This window comes from Ammospiza caudacuta, chromosome 3 (genome assembly GCF_027887145.1).
Source record: "Ammospiza caudacuta isolate bAmmCau1 chromosome 3, bAmmCau1.pri, whole genome shotgun sequence".
In the NCBI taxonomy this organism is placed as follows: Eukaryota; Metazoa; Chordata; class Aves; order Passeriformes; family Passerellidae; genus Ammospiza; species Ammospiza caudacuta.
In genome coordinates, this window is record NC_080595.1 from 12,958,437 (window position 1) to 12,974,253 (window position 15,817).

A 15,817-nucleotide genomic window follows, 5' to 3' on the forward strand; every position below is an offset into this window, starting at 1 on the left:
GTCATTTTGCTACTGTTTTGTTACTGATGTGTACAACAAGAGTACACAGGAGAGCTGAGCTAACACTGTTGCCAAAACTTTGCACTTAATGTTTCTGGTCTTGCAGCAACTGCTTTCCTTTTGTTACGGCTTCATTAACTGATGTTCGTGAACATGTCTACATACACTGTTATTCCATGAGGTGCTAAAAGAGACAACAGTGTCTTTGTGTCTTTTTAGAAATCAATAGCAACACTGATCATATTACAGAAATTTTGAAATTTCATAATTTTCTTTTTTTTGTTCTTTTTTTTTGGCTTTTGTACCACATAACCTAATGCTGGATTGGGTTATGATCAACTTAAGTCCACCATTTGGGCTTAAGTGCAAGGAATATTCTGTAGTTTCCCAGAAAACATTTACTCTGGATTGTAGTGCACCCAATTCCACCAAAATAGCTTGGATCCCCGTATGGCACAACCCATCATCTCACAGAACCAGATGGGTTGCTTTTCAATTCTCAGAGTTTTTAGGTATCCAAAGAGCAGCACTGTTCATCTGTATTCACATCAAATGAAAGATCTACCACTGATATTTTTGGAGCATGATAAATGTTTCTTACAGAGTTGACTAATTTATATTTATATTTCCTTGTAGATCTGAAAAAACATTTCCAAACCTCTGTCTATGCTTACAAATTCACTGATACTCCATCAATCATGTTCCATGAACATTACACTTTTGGAATTGGACCCAGGATCCAGCTGACTCATTTAATTGCTTGCAACCTCCCAGTTATAGAAAACTTCAGCAGGCAGTAATTTTAAAAAGGGAGGGAGGGGAAAAGGTATGTTCTTAAAATTTCTTTCATGTAATAAAAACTGACTGCAATTTAAGATCTTGCCATCCATGTGTGACTTCTGGATCAATAAGCCTTGCTAGCAGGGCTTTCAAAGGCTCAATTCATAAAAGCCCTGCACACCTCATTTATGGAGGCACTTGGTAAAGCTGCCTCCCTTCTCATCCTCATGATGGAAGGCATGTCTCAGTGCCAGGCAGTAATGATGGCATTTTTGAGAACTCCTAGGGGACTAAGGAGTGTGGTTCCCATTAATTTGTGCTCCAAAGTCACCTGGCAGCTTTTAAACACTGCTCTCTCTCCCCACGTTTTTTGCAACTTCAGAGTAAAAGAATTGCAACATACAGGATTAATGATACTGCCTGAGACTCTGATGGGCAGCCACTGGTTGTGAATTTCCAAATACAGCATAAAGGACTTTCATTTGTTAAAAGGGCATTCACTGCTTTTCAGAAAACTTAGCTCCCCGTTAAAGATTCTTAAACTTTTCAGGGGACAAAACCCCAGTGCAGTAGTTTTATTCAGCTGTCATTTCTATTTATGGGCCATGGATTTGATTTGGAATTGCAAGGTTGAGGCTTTTTGGTTTCAGCTGCTCTATTGCAGACTGTCACTGTATCCCCTCAGTGTTGGCACCAAGGTGCCACACCTCTCCCAGGCTGGCTACAGTGCAGGATTGTCAAAAGGTCTGTGGGTTGATTTAGTAATTGGTTTGCTCAGACAGCTGACTGCAGTAGACCTGGCAGAAACAGAACAGCAGGACAAAGCCAGCAGGGCTCCTGAGCCAGGAAGGGGAAGGCTTTGGACAAAAAGAGCTGGACAGGGTCTTATAGCATGACTGGGGCAGATTTACAGTGAGACCTCTCAGACACAGAAACCAAGCTGGACTTGAACTTCTCAGAGGAAAAGCCCTGAGGTACAGAAGTGCCCTGAGCTAAAACCTTAAGGACTCTACCCTATGAAGAAAGAGAAAGAATTACACCTTTTTTTCAAACTTGTGTGTACTGCACTACTACAGAAAAGCGGTGACCACCTCAGTACCCACCATTTGTATGTGTGACACTTAAGCAGGCTTTTAAAAAAATAAGATTCTTGCTGTTAGCATTATTTAATTTTCAAGCAAACACAGAATATCATCTTTCCTTACTGTGCCACATTATCTTCATTCTTGTTCTTCATCTTCCAAAACCTATTTTACTCATTAATGCCTCTGAGGCTCTGGTGAGATGTGCCACCAAAAGGGACTAGTTTCCATCTGAGCATCCTACATATTTATTTTTGCTTTTGATAATTTTAAATGTTAATGGATTAATTCTTGTGCATTTCATTAAATTTTGACAATTCAGTGCATTTCCCTCACTTGGTTTCTTTGCCGGTCCAACAGATTATCCACTTAGCTCAGTCTGGTTGATTGAGTGACTATCTGATTAAGCTTGATTGCCCTAGTTAATTAATTGGATTGTAAATGTTTCTTCCAATCACTTTCTAACTGGTCAAACTTTTTAATCATTTCCGCCATCTAGACCAATTATTCCTGCCTGATATCCTGTCGTTGGTTTTCAGCGTTAGCGATTTGTCACCACCTCTCCCTCTTTCTGTAGGGATCCTGCAAGCAAGGTGGACAGACACTCCTCACAGGAGTATGTACTAACAGGACAAGAGGGAATGGCTTCTAACTGAGAGAGAAGATGTTCAGATCAGATATCAGGAATAAATTCTTCACTGTGGTGAGGCACTGGCACAGGTTAGGCAGAGGAGCTGTGGATGCTCCATCCCTGGAAGTGCTCAAGGCCAGGCTGGATGGGGCTCTGAGTAACCTGGCCTAGTGGGACGTGTCCCTCTCCATGGCAAGGGGGTTGGAATTAGATGATCTTTAAGGTGCCTTCAACCCAAACCAATCCCCAATCTGGGATTTTATGTTTCTCTTCTTTTGCTGACTCAGTCTGACTCATTTCCTTTCTGCTCGATCATCTCCCTCTTCTGCTTTGGCTTTCTAAGCTTCCCCATTGTCTCTCAGTTCTTCACAAAGATCACTGCAACTCTCCACAAACAAACATGGGTCAAGTTGCCCAGTGAGGTCTTAACAACTCCAAACACTAGCCCTATTTGAACCAACAAAACCTTCCTAGAGCTAACAGGGAACTTCATGGATATAAAGCAGCACTCAGACCAAAACTATCCCTCTTTTGCAAAATCAAGGATCTCCATGCCCTCTGTTACAGGCTAGCAGTCTTTTGGGGTTTATTAGGGGAGAGAAAAAGGGAGAGTGAAACTCTCATCTACTTACACAGTGGAGTCAGTTTGCATAAATCTTTGAATCTGGAGTAATACCAGCTTAAAATCGTTGGGTCATCTGTAAATCATCATTGTCCTTCCCATTTCTCAAGTGATAATAGCAAATCCTATGATTGTTTTAATAAATCCAAGCAGTTAAAACATCACAAGAAGTAAGTGGCAGCAATTAATAGTAATAAAAATAAGTTCAATTTGGGGAAAGCAGATTACAGAGTTCATTTTCTTTCACTGAATCAATGGCTCCCCTGTTGAAATAAGCCTTAATTAAAGGAGAAGGTCAGGATAAAAATCATATACAGCATTAAAAAGATAATGTATTTGCCAATTCTTCAAGGTGTTAAAAAGTACTTAAGACCCACAAGTGCCAACATTTGCAATGTCTCTTGAGCAGTTCCTAGTACTTCTTATGAACAGGTCCTTCTCTTCAGACCATTAAGGCTTTGGATTTTAAAGGCTGAGATCTCTCAATTCTGTTTCTTAACCCAAGTCACCTAACCTTTTCTGAGCCAGAGAGGATAAACCTGCTCACTCTGGTAAGGCACACCTGTTTGGAGCTGTGGCAGGTTCAAGCCTTTCCACCTTCTGCATGAAAACATCTATTTTAAAGATGAGTTTTAAGTGCATTATAAAACATTTCTCTATAACTCCCTCCTCCATATCTTAAAAACCCAAATATATGGCCAGTTTATTACTAAACAAAGCAATAGGACACTTTGCCCCCTTTATCACCAAACTGGCATGGCAGACCTATGAAACCCAAATTCTCTATATATTCAGGTTTGCTTCCTCCCTGCTGCTCCTTTGATGAGCACATGAAGGTTCTAAATAGATTAAATTATTCAACATAACCACTGTCTAAATCTGGCTCTGCAAGAAGTAGGTGTTCACAGCCAGTAACAGAAATGCATAATCACTAATTCATTACTGCAAGAAGCTACTCTACCAGTAATTGAGTTACTGTGCCTCTTCTGGAAGAAATGTTAAAACTAAATTTGCTTAATTTTTTTTATTCCTAGCATTACAATAACTTAATTTTAAAAAGATGAAAGTGAAAACAAAGATAAGCCCCATAACAAGTTCATTAAATTTATTTTACTTAAATTGGCACAAACCACAAGTGAAATAACTTTCACTTTAGAATGACTTTAAAATTATTTAACTTCACTTCAGCCACCACCCTCATCTGCAAAGCAGTATTTTCTCTGACACAAGATCCCTACAGGATTAAAAGACAAGCAGGTTAGAGATAGTTTTTGGCACACAAGCTGAAATCAGAATAATCAGTCATAGCTGGTGAGGGAGCAGAGGTGAATGGGGAAAGAAGGTGGTCACCAAAGCATTTGGAAGCAAATATTATTAAAATAGTAAGGCTTTTCCAAATGCCTACTTAGTGAAATTAGACCCACAGGAAAACCAGACCAGTTGAACTGTATAAATAGTATAGGCCACTTGTTGGAAAATGCAGCCAGTCTGCCTAATTTTATTTTTTTTAAATGAAGAAACATAATGCCAACATAATGCTGCTGGTTTCAATTAGCTCTGGACCTTTTCTCTGGCTCTGTAAGGTTCTTAACCATGGCATTAATGCCAAAGGAAATGATCCAGCTTCTTTTACACAAAATTACCTGGACAGGCCGAGTAATATTATGGTAAATGTTAATCCTAAACCTCAGAGAGAGACAGCTACTTCTGAAATTATGACTACTTTTCTTTTTTGAATCCTGTTTATTTTTGTTTTATAACAATGACAAAATACTGACTGCTCATTCTTCTGCTCACCTGTTTCCCTGTATTTCTGGACAGAGGTGGATCTCCAGACTATGTAAGATGACATGATTGATTCTACTGAAGGTTCATACCTTCACTCCTCCATCCCATAAACAGAACCAAGCAAATAATGAAACATAAAATATTGCCACAATTAATCTAGTGGTTTAAGAAAACTTCTGTAAATATCTTGCAATTCTACCCAAATGAAAATTACTTAAATGTTATACAATTTTTTTCCAATTAATTATTAACATCTAAATGAACTGTGTGCCATGTGGGGCTTCAATTTGAAATGTATGTTTAATTATTTTTATAGTGAGAAGATGCAGTTGCTGGAGCAACTCTCCAGGGATGTGGGAGAGGCCTCATCACCGCAGGTTTTCAAGATGCAGCTGGGTCAGGGTTCTAGATAATCTCCCCCAGACTCCCTTTCACACAAAAAGTTGTGCCAGATTCTCTTTTGAGGTTCCTTCCAATCTGGCCTGTTCCGTGATTCTCTCTCATACAGTGCTATAATCTCAGTTTTCTGTTGGGAAGAGGTTAACTTTTCTCACCAATTTTCCAATAGTAAGCCTCAAGAACTCATTTTGAAAAGGGGCTCACTGGTATTTCATTAAGTTCAGTTAACCACAACATCCTGTCATCGAATTAATTTATAAGACAAACTGCAAAAAGAGAGCATGTGGGAAAACTGAAATGATACATATCCGAGCTTTGTCCGAATGCACAGAAACATCATTTTAGTAATGATTCAGATGCATAAGCAATCCTGTCTGGAGAGAGCCCTTATTGATCTCCTGCAGCTGATTCATAAATCTGTTGCTGGAATATTTATCAAGAGTTATCATGAAAAATTCTATCTGGCAGTTATCATATTTCCTCAGACGTGTTGTAAGCCTGTATTTTCACTCTTCCTTTGCTCTCTCTTCTTCCAGTAAAATCTCCTCCTGATCTTCAAAATTTTCCCTTTCCTGAGAGGTCCTGTGCTTTTGATCACGGATTTTGCCTTTAGTACAACCTTAACTCCAACTTTCAGAAATTTGCATACATATTGCAGCCATCAGATCATTACAGAACTAACTGCCTACCAGCTCCAAAGGTAATGTGTGTTTCTGTGTACTTTCAGTATCTACTGAAAAAAGGCAATTGCTGAGTGGACAGAAGCATTAACTTAATCAACAGCACACGGTCTCTCCCCTCTCCAAAATAAATGGTTTTTATGTTGCTTACTGAGCTTGAAAACTTGAAAGCTAAGTGCTTCCTCTTGGACAGGCTGAGTGTCTGAAATAACTGCTTTTAACAGCCCTGGAGCATCATTAAAGCTTTAAGACATTTCAGAAGCATTTGGTCTCCACGCCCCTTCGGTAAAAATTTACTTAGAATCAGTAAATCGAACACTGCTAAGTAAAACAATGTCTTGTCATTTACTTCGGCGTACTAATACTTGTGTCTACTTAATTAAGACTTTTGGAAATAAGTTAGCAAATTAATTAATTTACAACTTCAATAAAAAATCAGTGAGAAACCCATTAAATATCATAAATAAGTCAATACATTACTTAGGAAATGAACTCTATTTTTATTACTAGAAATTACCATCCACTATAAAATGCCACTGTACCAATTACTTTACTTGTATAAGTAACAAATTTCTTAACTGATGTTATTAAATTAATATATTACTTATCTGCAATTTGTATTTTTTTTTTTGCTTTGGCTACTGCACTTATTTAAATAGTAAGTTGTAAGAAAGAGAATTAGGCAATCAATAGCTTAGGTTTTACACACTGACAAACACAATTTGCTTCACATTTGAGTCAGTAATTGAAAGTCAATTGGTTGTAGCAGTCCAGGCAACGCTACCTGTTAGCTGTCCTGAGACAAAACCTACAGAAGTACAAGCAGTCTTTGTATTGACTGTAGGGGCTCTCTGATCAGACTTGAATCCTAAGGTTGAGAAAAGACTGTAAGAACTTTCCTTCTATTTTATGGGAATTGGGAAATGTGAAGATATTCAAGGGACAATTAACTAGAATTTTTTTATATTTTTAAAATTCAGAATTTTATCAGCATCAGAATCTCCTTAAGTTGTTAATTTCCCATTCAATCCCATATAAACAGGTATTTTTCAGTTCAGATTAAATATTTTTTTCCTATGCAAAATCTTTTCTAAGATTTTGCATAGGAAAATTAAGCATTAATTAAGGAACTAAAAAAAATGGAATCACCAATATGCAAAAGCAAATTCCAACCTCAAAATTCGACATTCTTCAAGCCCTTGTTGTTTTTCATCCAGAGGGTGCTTGGGCACTGGAACAGGCTCCCCAGAGCAGTGGTCACACCACCAAGTCTGACAGAGCTCGAGAGGGGTTTTGAGATTGCTCTCAGGCACATGGGTGACTCTTGGGGTGCTCTGTGCAGGGCTGGGATCAATGATCCTCATGGGCCCCTTCCAACTCAGCATATTCTGTGATTCTTTCTGTATCTGTGCCTGTGGAAATGGTAGCCTAACTTACTAAGATTGTATGTACTCCTTAATTTATTTTTAAATTGTGTTTATGGTCTTCAAAGGGCTTAGAAAAATCAGGCTGAAGGCATGTTTCTATTTCTTAGATATTTCTTTCTCAAATTCACCCATGTTTTATGTGCTTCAGCAGCATTAAGGTATCCAAGCAGCTAAGCTGCCCAAAGGCTTCTAACAGCTGCAGAAAAATTAGATTTAGATTAATCTTTTCTTATTGCTTTCCCTATTTTCTCCAAGCTTAAGGTGTCGCCCTCAGCTGCTCATCACCACCTCTTTCCTTGTAAAAGTGCACTGCCACATCTTCAGCTGTACACAAAAGGCTTAGCAACCTAAACCAACTGAAAATAAGAGAACAAGAGGTTTTGTTCTCTGGTGGCATTGTTCTTACACTGTGTCCTATAAGCAGGGCACGGGAGTAGCTGTTTGCTACAAATCTACAGGCAAAATGGGAGATTTGCTCCTCCTTTTGCTCAGAATGTATCTAAATGGCCTCAGCCCTTGACATCCATCATTGCACAGCAGTGCTTGCTGCTGGTCAGAACTCCCAGCCCAGCACCTCGGGTTCACCCCTGAGTGCTCCCAAAAGAGGAGTTCCTGTGCCCACAGTCTGTTGCACTGAATTCCCACAGCACTGTGGATGACTTGTGTCCTTACACCAGCAGCAGAACAGGCACCTTCCAGCACAAAGTCAGGCTGCTCCTTGTTGGAGCTCAGAGAGCACCTTTATGTACAAACAGTGCAATAAATCCTTTAATACAACTGGCCTTTGTGGAGAGCAAGGTAAATGACCAAAATAATGTATGTTCTGCAGCACATTTCCGTGTCCTAGAGAGGTTGAAAAGAAGGACATGCAGCTCAACTCAGCACTATTCCAAATAAATAAAATGGACAAAAAGTAATGTGTTAAGAGCTATAAGTAGTAATATCCTTCACTGACACGGCACCTAAAGATTTCAGAATGATTCACAGAGTCCATAAAACTGGTAGAACTAATATGCAGCTGCTTCTGGCACGGAGCACTGAATTTACATACTTGGATTGATTACATAGCTTGTATTTAAAAAAGTAACCCCCATTTAGGTTGCCCATTATTAAAATTCCACACATTACATGAAGCTATTAGGGGCTGCTCAGCAATAACTGCTTTGGAACATTGCCAAAGACAGGCATACTTTATTAGAATCAAGTTTACCACAGTTGTTTAAAAAACAGCCCCAAAATTTGTAACCATGAACATAAATAAAAGATGGCTTGCAAGGTGTCTGTCAAGGAACCCCTCATCTGCTTTACTTTCTGCTGCAGAAAAGTGAAGTTGTCAGGATATGCATCTGGCAAGCCAGGATGAATACTGCTTCTTTTCTCTCCAAATTAAATTTTCATAGCTATTCTTCCCAAATGGAACAACAAAAAAAGGCAAAGCAAACCAAAACAACAAACTTGTTTTAACTTCTTGAAGGAAAGTTTTAAGGCAACATTAGAAAAGATCCTTCCCTGAGAGGGACCCTATTTTATTTTTTTTAAATTTAAATTATTCATTTGACAAGAACCTTTCCTTCTGTGGCATCTGCAGCAGTCAGAAATCGCGCTTCTCTCCACAAAGGCATCAAAGCACTATGAGCTAAAAACAATAAAATGCTCTGTTACCTGAACTGCAGTTCTTCATGGCGAAGGAATCCACGGCTGCCACGCTCTTGTTCCCGTTAGGAACATATTTAACTGAGATCCGAAATGGTTTCTCCAGGTGTCCAACTCTCCTTCGAAGCAACACCCATCTGGTCTCATCATAGAGCAAGAGGAAAGAACACAGGAGAAGAGCTGTAAGAAAGGCTACTGCTTTACAAATGCCAAATCCCCCAAAGGAGCAGCTCCACTTATGGCTGGTCACACTGTGCCTCCTACCCCAGTCCTCACTTCCCTCACAGTGCCTCATGCTCAGGGCCTTTCCCTCCCATGGATTTTGCAAAAGCAGGATTCTAAACACCAAGATTTCCACCCAGCTAAGATGTGGAAACCCAACTAAACAGAAGCTTATTGCTCTCTTCTGTCACAATTCTGTGCCCTCAGATCTCTGCCTGCTGTTTAAAGGAAGCTTAACTCTCTGTGCAAAGCAAGCTGTGAAATCTGTAGCACACGTGCACATCCTCTTTAAATATCATTCCTGAGCCTCACCAAAAACTCTCTTAGTCACTCAGGAAATAAGGCTGTCTCCAGGGCTGTGCAATAGCTCTCATTCCCAGCACTGCATCACTGGTTCAGGTAACACATTTTGCTTCTAAAGCAGTTGGCCGGAACGTCTACCTGTGCACGAGGCACCACATCTAAAACATTCCATTTAAAACATTCCATTTCTCCTCCTCCACTTCCTGTCCCTCTTTTCCTGCTTACCTCCCTCCCAAATGACAAAAATTCCCAGCAAGTAAATCAAGGAAGTGAATTAGCAGCCCTGGAGATTAATATCCACACTCCATGAGTGCTACAACTTAGTCTACTTGTTGCCAAGAGTAAATGAGAACACAAAGCCTGTATGAGTTTAATTTATTCCCTGAGACGCTAAAAGACAACACTGCCTTGCTGTCTTGAATGTCTACCTCCTCCCCTCTGATCAGTTGGAAGAACTTCCAGCCTGAGAGCACAAGAACTATTCCTAGACCCCTGATTCCAATTCTGTTATCCCTCAAGACATGTCTAAAGGTAGACAGTTAAAATACAAGCATCTGTCTTTTTCCAATATTCTGGAATTCTGCAAGGAAAAAATAAGGAATTAAATACTTGTACAGTAACATGGTCTGGCCCATCTCCCTTTTCATCCTTGGGCACAGGCTGCCAATAAAACCATTTGACACCATTTGTGAAGGGCTGCTTCCCAAGAGGCACTGTTACCTCAGCAGTGATATGGATCCCATCCCCTGTTTCACTCCAGGTTATCAGGGCCGCTCACTAACCACAAACATGACCAGAGACAAGAGATTCTGTAAAGTCACTCAGCCACTACTAATGCAATTTTTTTCACATTTCTCTTCTGTTACAGGAAGGATTCAGCACCAAGGGAAAAGTCCCTTTGTAGCATTCTGTGAGTGGTCAGCTGGAGCCTAACAAACCAACAGGGCCTAACAAAGCCTATTAGGAAACGCAGCTTCAGCTGCAACTTTTGAAAGATGAGACCAAAAACGTATTCTATTTCCTTAAGTTGTTTTCAAACACCAGTTTGAAGCATTTTAGGGAAGACTGTAATTATTTCTAGTTGTCAGAAATTTTTCATTGCCATTTTACAAAACCCCACGTTTTTTATTGCTCTCACAAAAAGATTTCATTGTCAAGTACCTCCACTGCCTCCCTGTACATGTGTTTATGTTTGTCCATGAGCTGGGGAAAACAAACTTTTTTTTGGGGAGGGGGAAGGGAACCCTCTGCAACAGATCTGAGCACAAAAAGCTACACAGTTTATCTGTTTTCATCCATTACGGGAATCCCAGTTCATCTATCATAGTTATCATCCATTACAGGAATCTCCTTCTCCAGAAGCATGCCAAAATTTGGATGTTATGAAGTTAAGAAACCCTTCTGAAAGGAAATATAACAACATGTGCATATGACATTCGCACCAACTGACCACCATTTGTGCCTGCTGTGAGCATGGATCAATCCTAAATTGCAGACCCTACACTGTGACACAAGCTAAGAGACTTTTCTTGGTTCCAGAGGCAGACACGTTGTTTGTCTCCTCAGGGACACGGTGGTGTCATTATGCTCCACTGAATTCAACAAAATTCCCAGCAGGCAAGGAAGCCCCTGACAGGTCTGTGAAGGACCTAAAGAAAAGTCCTAAGCAAGGGTTGCAGAAGGACCCTGCAACTCAGAAAAGCAAACACAGCTTTTTAATGATTTACTAGGTGTCCTCCTCCCTCTTTTTCCATTGAGAAGAGTGAAAATAGACTGCTAAATTTCATTTTTTGTTTACAGTTATTTTCATTTTCATTTTCTCATATCTTCCACCTTCTCTGCTCTAGGCTCCCACTTGGATGTTGGCGTCCTCACTCTTTTTCTGTCCCACTCCCCCCAGAGATAAATCTGCTTTTGCTGAAATTAAATAGAATAAAGCATTGAGAGTATTTTAAATGCCTAGCTTTTGTGTGAGTTATTTCTTCTGATGTCATCTCAACTTAGGTATATTATAAGGATTAGAGGATACAAATTTCCCTACAAATAGAGCCAAAACTAACCCTAGATTAAATTTGATTATGAAATACAAAAGCATCTGTATGTCATGAAAATTATTTTCCTCAGCTTCAGAAGACTGATGGATTTTAATTCCAAGTACGCAGTGGCTCTCAACAATGATTTCCATTTCTGTGCTACTGCTAACCCTCTGGATAAATGTGCCAGGAGTTTTAGGAATTGCTTTTTTGAGTTACTGGTGCAATAACTTTAGTTTGAGATTCTCAGGCCTCTCATAGTTTACCACAGAAACTTTATTAACTCCCAGAGCTGTTGCCAAGCAGGTGTTTTATATCACCACGACACAAGACTGGAAAAGGCAGACTCACTCAAGCCCAGATTCATTACAAAATATATTCATACTTCGTGGTACAAATGCCTACAATAGGGTGCCTGAGATTCAGGGATTCATGTGAAAAGAAATACCAAGTATCAGCCTCTTATTTTGGAGACAAAGATGACATTAACTGGTGGATTTATCAGGGATACTGAAAAGAGCTCCAGGGTCAGCAGAGGCACCTGTGGGCAAATTCAGATAGGAATCAGTTCTGCCATCATTCTGTGGCAGATTTGGGACTCTGATCTCCAGACTTTCTGTATAAGGCACTGTATGACACAGACCCACACTCATTTGCACATCCTGTACTATATATAGGCTGCCTGGCAGCACCATCAGCAAGATCTACTTCAGCATAACCAATACATATTAGATGTTAATTAGCATAGCTTTATTAAATTTCTATCAGTTGTCTACATGTTATGAATCTAATTTTAGAAAGCATTTCAGCAAGGTAACAGAAAGCTACTTCAGTTGTCTTTTGGGATAGATGGGGAAACATCACGTAAGGAACCTCATACTGGAGTCATACTGACAGGTTTCTGTGCTGAGATGATAGTACAGAAATAGCACAAGAAGGTGATAGCACCTTTTTGCTCGAGGAGGAGGGCAGTGGATGTTGCTTATCTTGACTTTGATAAGTTTCCAGTACCCTCTCCCATCCCATCACTACTGACTGATGGAAGCTCAGACTGTGAGTGGGCAGTGAAGTGGACTGGCTTAGAGGGTTATCACCAGTGTGCCAAGTGCAGCTGGAAGCCAGTCACTGGGGGTACACCTCTGGTTTTACAGTGTTTTCTGTCTTCACTGATGGCCTGGGTCACGGGACAGGCTGCACTGTCAACAAGCTTCCAGAAAGACTGGGAGATGCAACTGATACGGGGGACAGTTGGGCTGCCACTGGGAAAGGTTGGACATTTGGGTCAACAGGAACCTCATGAAGTTCAAGAAAGAGAAATGTAAAGTACTGCCTCTGCAGAGGAACAACCTCAGGCACCAGCACAGGCCAGCAAGTGGCTTTGCAGAGGACAACCTGTGGGTCCTGATATAAAAAATGCTGAGGCTAAGTTAGAAACGTGCCCCCAGTGACAAGAAAGGCCAAGAGTTTCCCAGGCTGCTCTGGGAAATACAGATCAAAGGAGTGATTCTTCCTCACCACTCAGCTCTGGAGAGACACTTCTGGAGGACCAGGTTCAGGGCAGCCCTTTCCAGCACAAGACAGACACGAGGTACAGAAGTGAGTCCAGCAAACAGCCACAGAGATGATTTAGGTACTGGAGCATCTGACATACAAGAGGAGGCTGGGATTGCTTAGCCTGGAGAAGAGGAGGCTCAGGGAAGTATCTCATCAGTGTTGATCCATTATGGGTGAATGAAAAGGAGACAGATTTGGACAAGGGTATCCAATGAAAGAACAACAGGCAAGCACAAGGCACTTTTCTTGGACTGAAAGACCAGAAATTCCATTAAAACACAAGAGAAAGCTTATTTGCTTTAAGGGTGACTGAAAACTGGAACAAGTTTCCCAGAAATCTTATGGAGTCTCTATTTCCAGATATTTAAAGTGGGAGTGGATATAGCTCTGGGTAACATGCTTTAGCTCATCCTGCATCAAGAAGGGAAGATGGACTACTCAATCTCAGGGGTTCCTTCCAACCTCAACCATTCTGCATTTGTGAAACACACGACCCAAAAGCAAACAACAGCAGGTAACAGATTACTCCTGTTATCCTCTGCATGACCTCCAAGCACTCTACAGAGTGATCAATCAGCCCACTAAGCTGGCAACTCTAAGGAAAAAGGCATCACTTATTGTACCCAGAGCTATAATCACATAGCCTTCAACATCATGGCCTATTTCTACCACAACAGTGGCCATAATAACCATGATGATCTCTCTGGATACTGCCTCAAGCAATAAAAAATTCTGCAGTTTAACATTTTAATTTAAACTTTTATACTGCAAAGCAACACACTATGTTGCATTGCTTAGGCACTGCTCAATGTCTTGTTACAAGTCAGATCCATCAGGTCTTTCACTGAAGCTGCATTAAGAAAGAAATGGTCTCAGATATCTAGAATCTGCAGTATACATGAGTTTAGACAGAAACTAATAACACTGTGCTCTTCAGTGACAGAGTAACCCAAAATCCTAGATACAAATATTTTCCGACTTTAGAAAAGTTCAGACCTGGATGAGGGTGTTGCATAGAAAGAATTAGTTGCTTAAAGAAAGCCTGGGCAACACCTGGGGTTTCTCTCAGAAGGCTTTTCTCCAAAACAGAAAACATTGCTGACAGAACCTGAGCCCAGGTTTACACAGGAGAGCAAGGGCTACATTTTCAAATGGCTTCTTCGTACTCACTTAATGTGAAGGTGAGCTGGACACAACCTTTGGCCTCTCTCAGCTCTGCAGGGGTGAGGTGCTAGATCCCAAACAAGCCAAAGTACTTCTGTGTAGTATAACTTTTCTTCAGCCCCCCATCCATGACTCAGTTGGCCAGGCTCTAGGTTTCAGAAGCCACAATCCAGTTGTCATGGAAACTTGAGAGGTAGTTAAGACACTCTGGTTGTTCATGCAGCATATAGCTTCAGAAGGAACACTCTCCTGATTAATTCTAATCGATACACTAATGCTTTGGATGCCATTTTGCATGCTCCTCTGGGTAATGCCAGCACTGATTAATTGCAAGTTCAAGTCAGGATGATCTCTTAGAGGCAGTGCATTAAAAAAAAAGAAGTGCTAGAACTCTCAAGTAAAGTCTCAAGCCAGAATACTTGCAATCCTGCATTTGTCTCCCTTCATGGCTAAATGATTTTGAATCCAATTAACACTCACATACTCTTTCATCCTGTTAAAGAGGGGTTTCAAAATGCTTGATTGCAGCAAGCTTTGGGACTCCAGTTTACTCCCATGTACAGCAATCATCTTTGTGATCATTCCCCAGACTTCCAGCTAATTCTGGAAGAATTAATTTCTGTGCTGTCAGCCAGCCTGACACCTGTGCTGCCACCTGTGCCACCACCTATGTCTTCAGGGGAGTGCAGCTTGCACTGGCCCAACAGCAGAAGTTAAGTTTCACCCAGAATACTGTCCTAGCTTTGACAGACCCACCACTTTCTCACTTTCACAGAAAATTTGAAAGCGAGTCTTCAACTTACAACAAAAGTATGGAAATTATCAGCAAGAAGCCCCAAAGAACCAAAGCTTAAATCACAGTAAATCAGGGCTGACTGGACTGTGTTGTGGGGAATAAAGAGCTGCATGGGCCCTCCAAGGGTCATGAATCAGCTCATGTGCTCCCAGGAACAATTAATGGCAGGTTGAGGGAACACGAGAACTTCCAACTATCTCCTCTCCTTGAGAAAAATGTTATGAGAATTTAAGCTGTATTCTGCTCTCTCACCTCCACTTTCCCAGAATAAAAATTGTGGAATTTAACAGACTCCTCGTAGCTAAATTGAGTGACAGTGTGATTATATTTCTTCAGGTTGAGGCTCTCATGTAAAACACTCCTGCTGCTACCAGCACTCATCATGGTGTGGCTGCAAGAAAAATGCAGTGTATCTTGGCAAGGGCTTAGATTTTCTCTCTTTGGTAAAAGGTTCTGCAAACTTTTGGGAATTAAAAAATTAAATATAAATAATAGCAGCTCTGTCAGAGTATTTCACATCAAAATCTGCCTGCAGCAGTGAAAATATTAGAAACTGATTTTTGAGAACAAAACCTTGTTAAGGGTGGAATTGAAATTAGCACTAGGAATCCAAATGAGAATTTTTTCTCTTTAATGGATAAATAGGGAAAAGAACATAACTTTTTCATCCTGCATGCCCCTGC

General features: G+C 40.5%; 1 protein-coding gene across 1 annotated transcript in view; it reads right to left on the reverse strand.

The window, feature by feature from the left end:
• Nucleotides 1-15,817, reverse strand: part of ALK (ALK receptor tyrosine kinase) — a 302,903-nt gene that overhangs the window by 91,197 nt on the left and 195,889 nt on the right. The window contains exon 6 of the mRNA XM_058801239.1: nucleotides 9,072-9,199. Coding sequence (XP_058657222.1) covers nucleotides 9,072-9,199 — 128 coding nt within the window. The remainder of the gene's footprint in view (nucleotides 1-9,071; nucleotides 9,200-15,817) is intronic.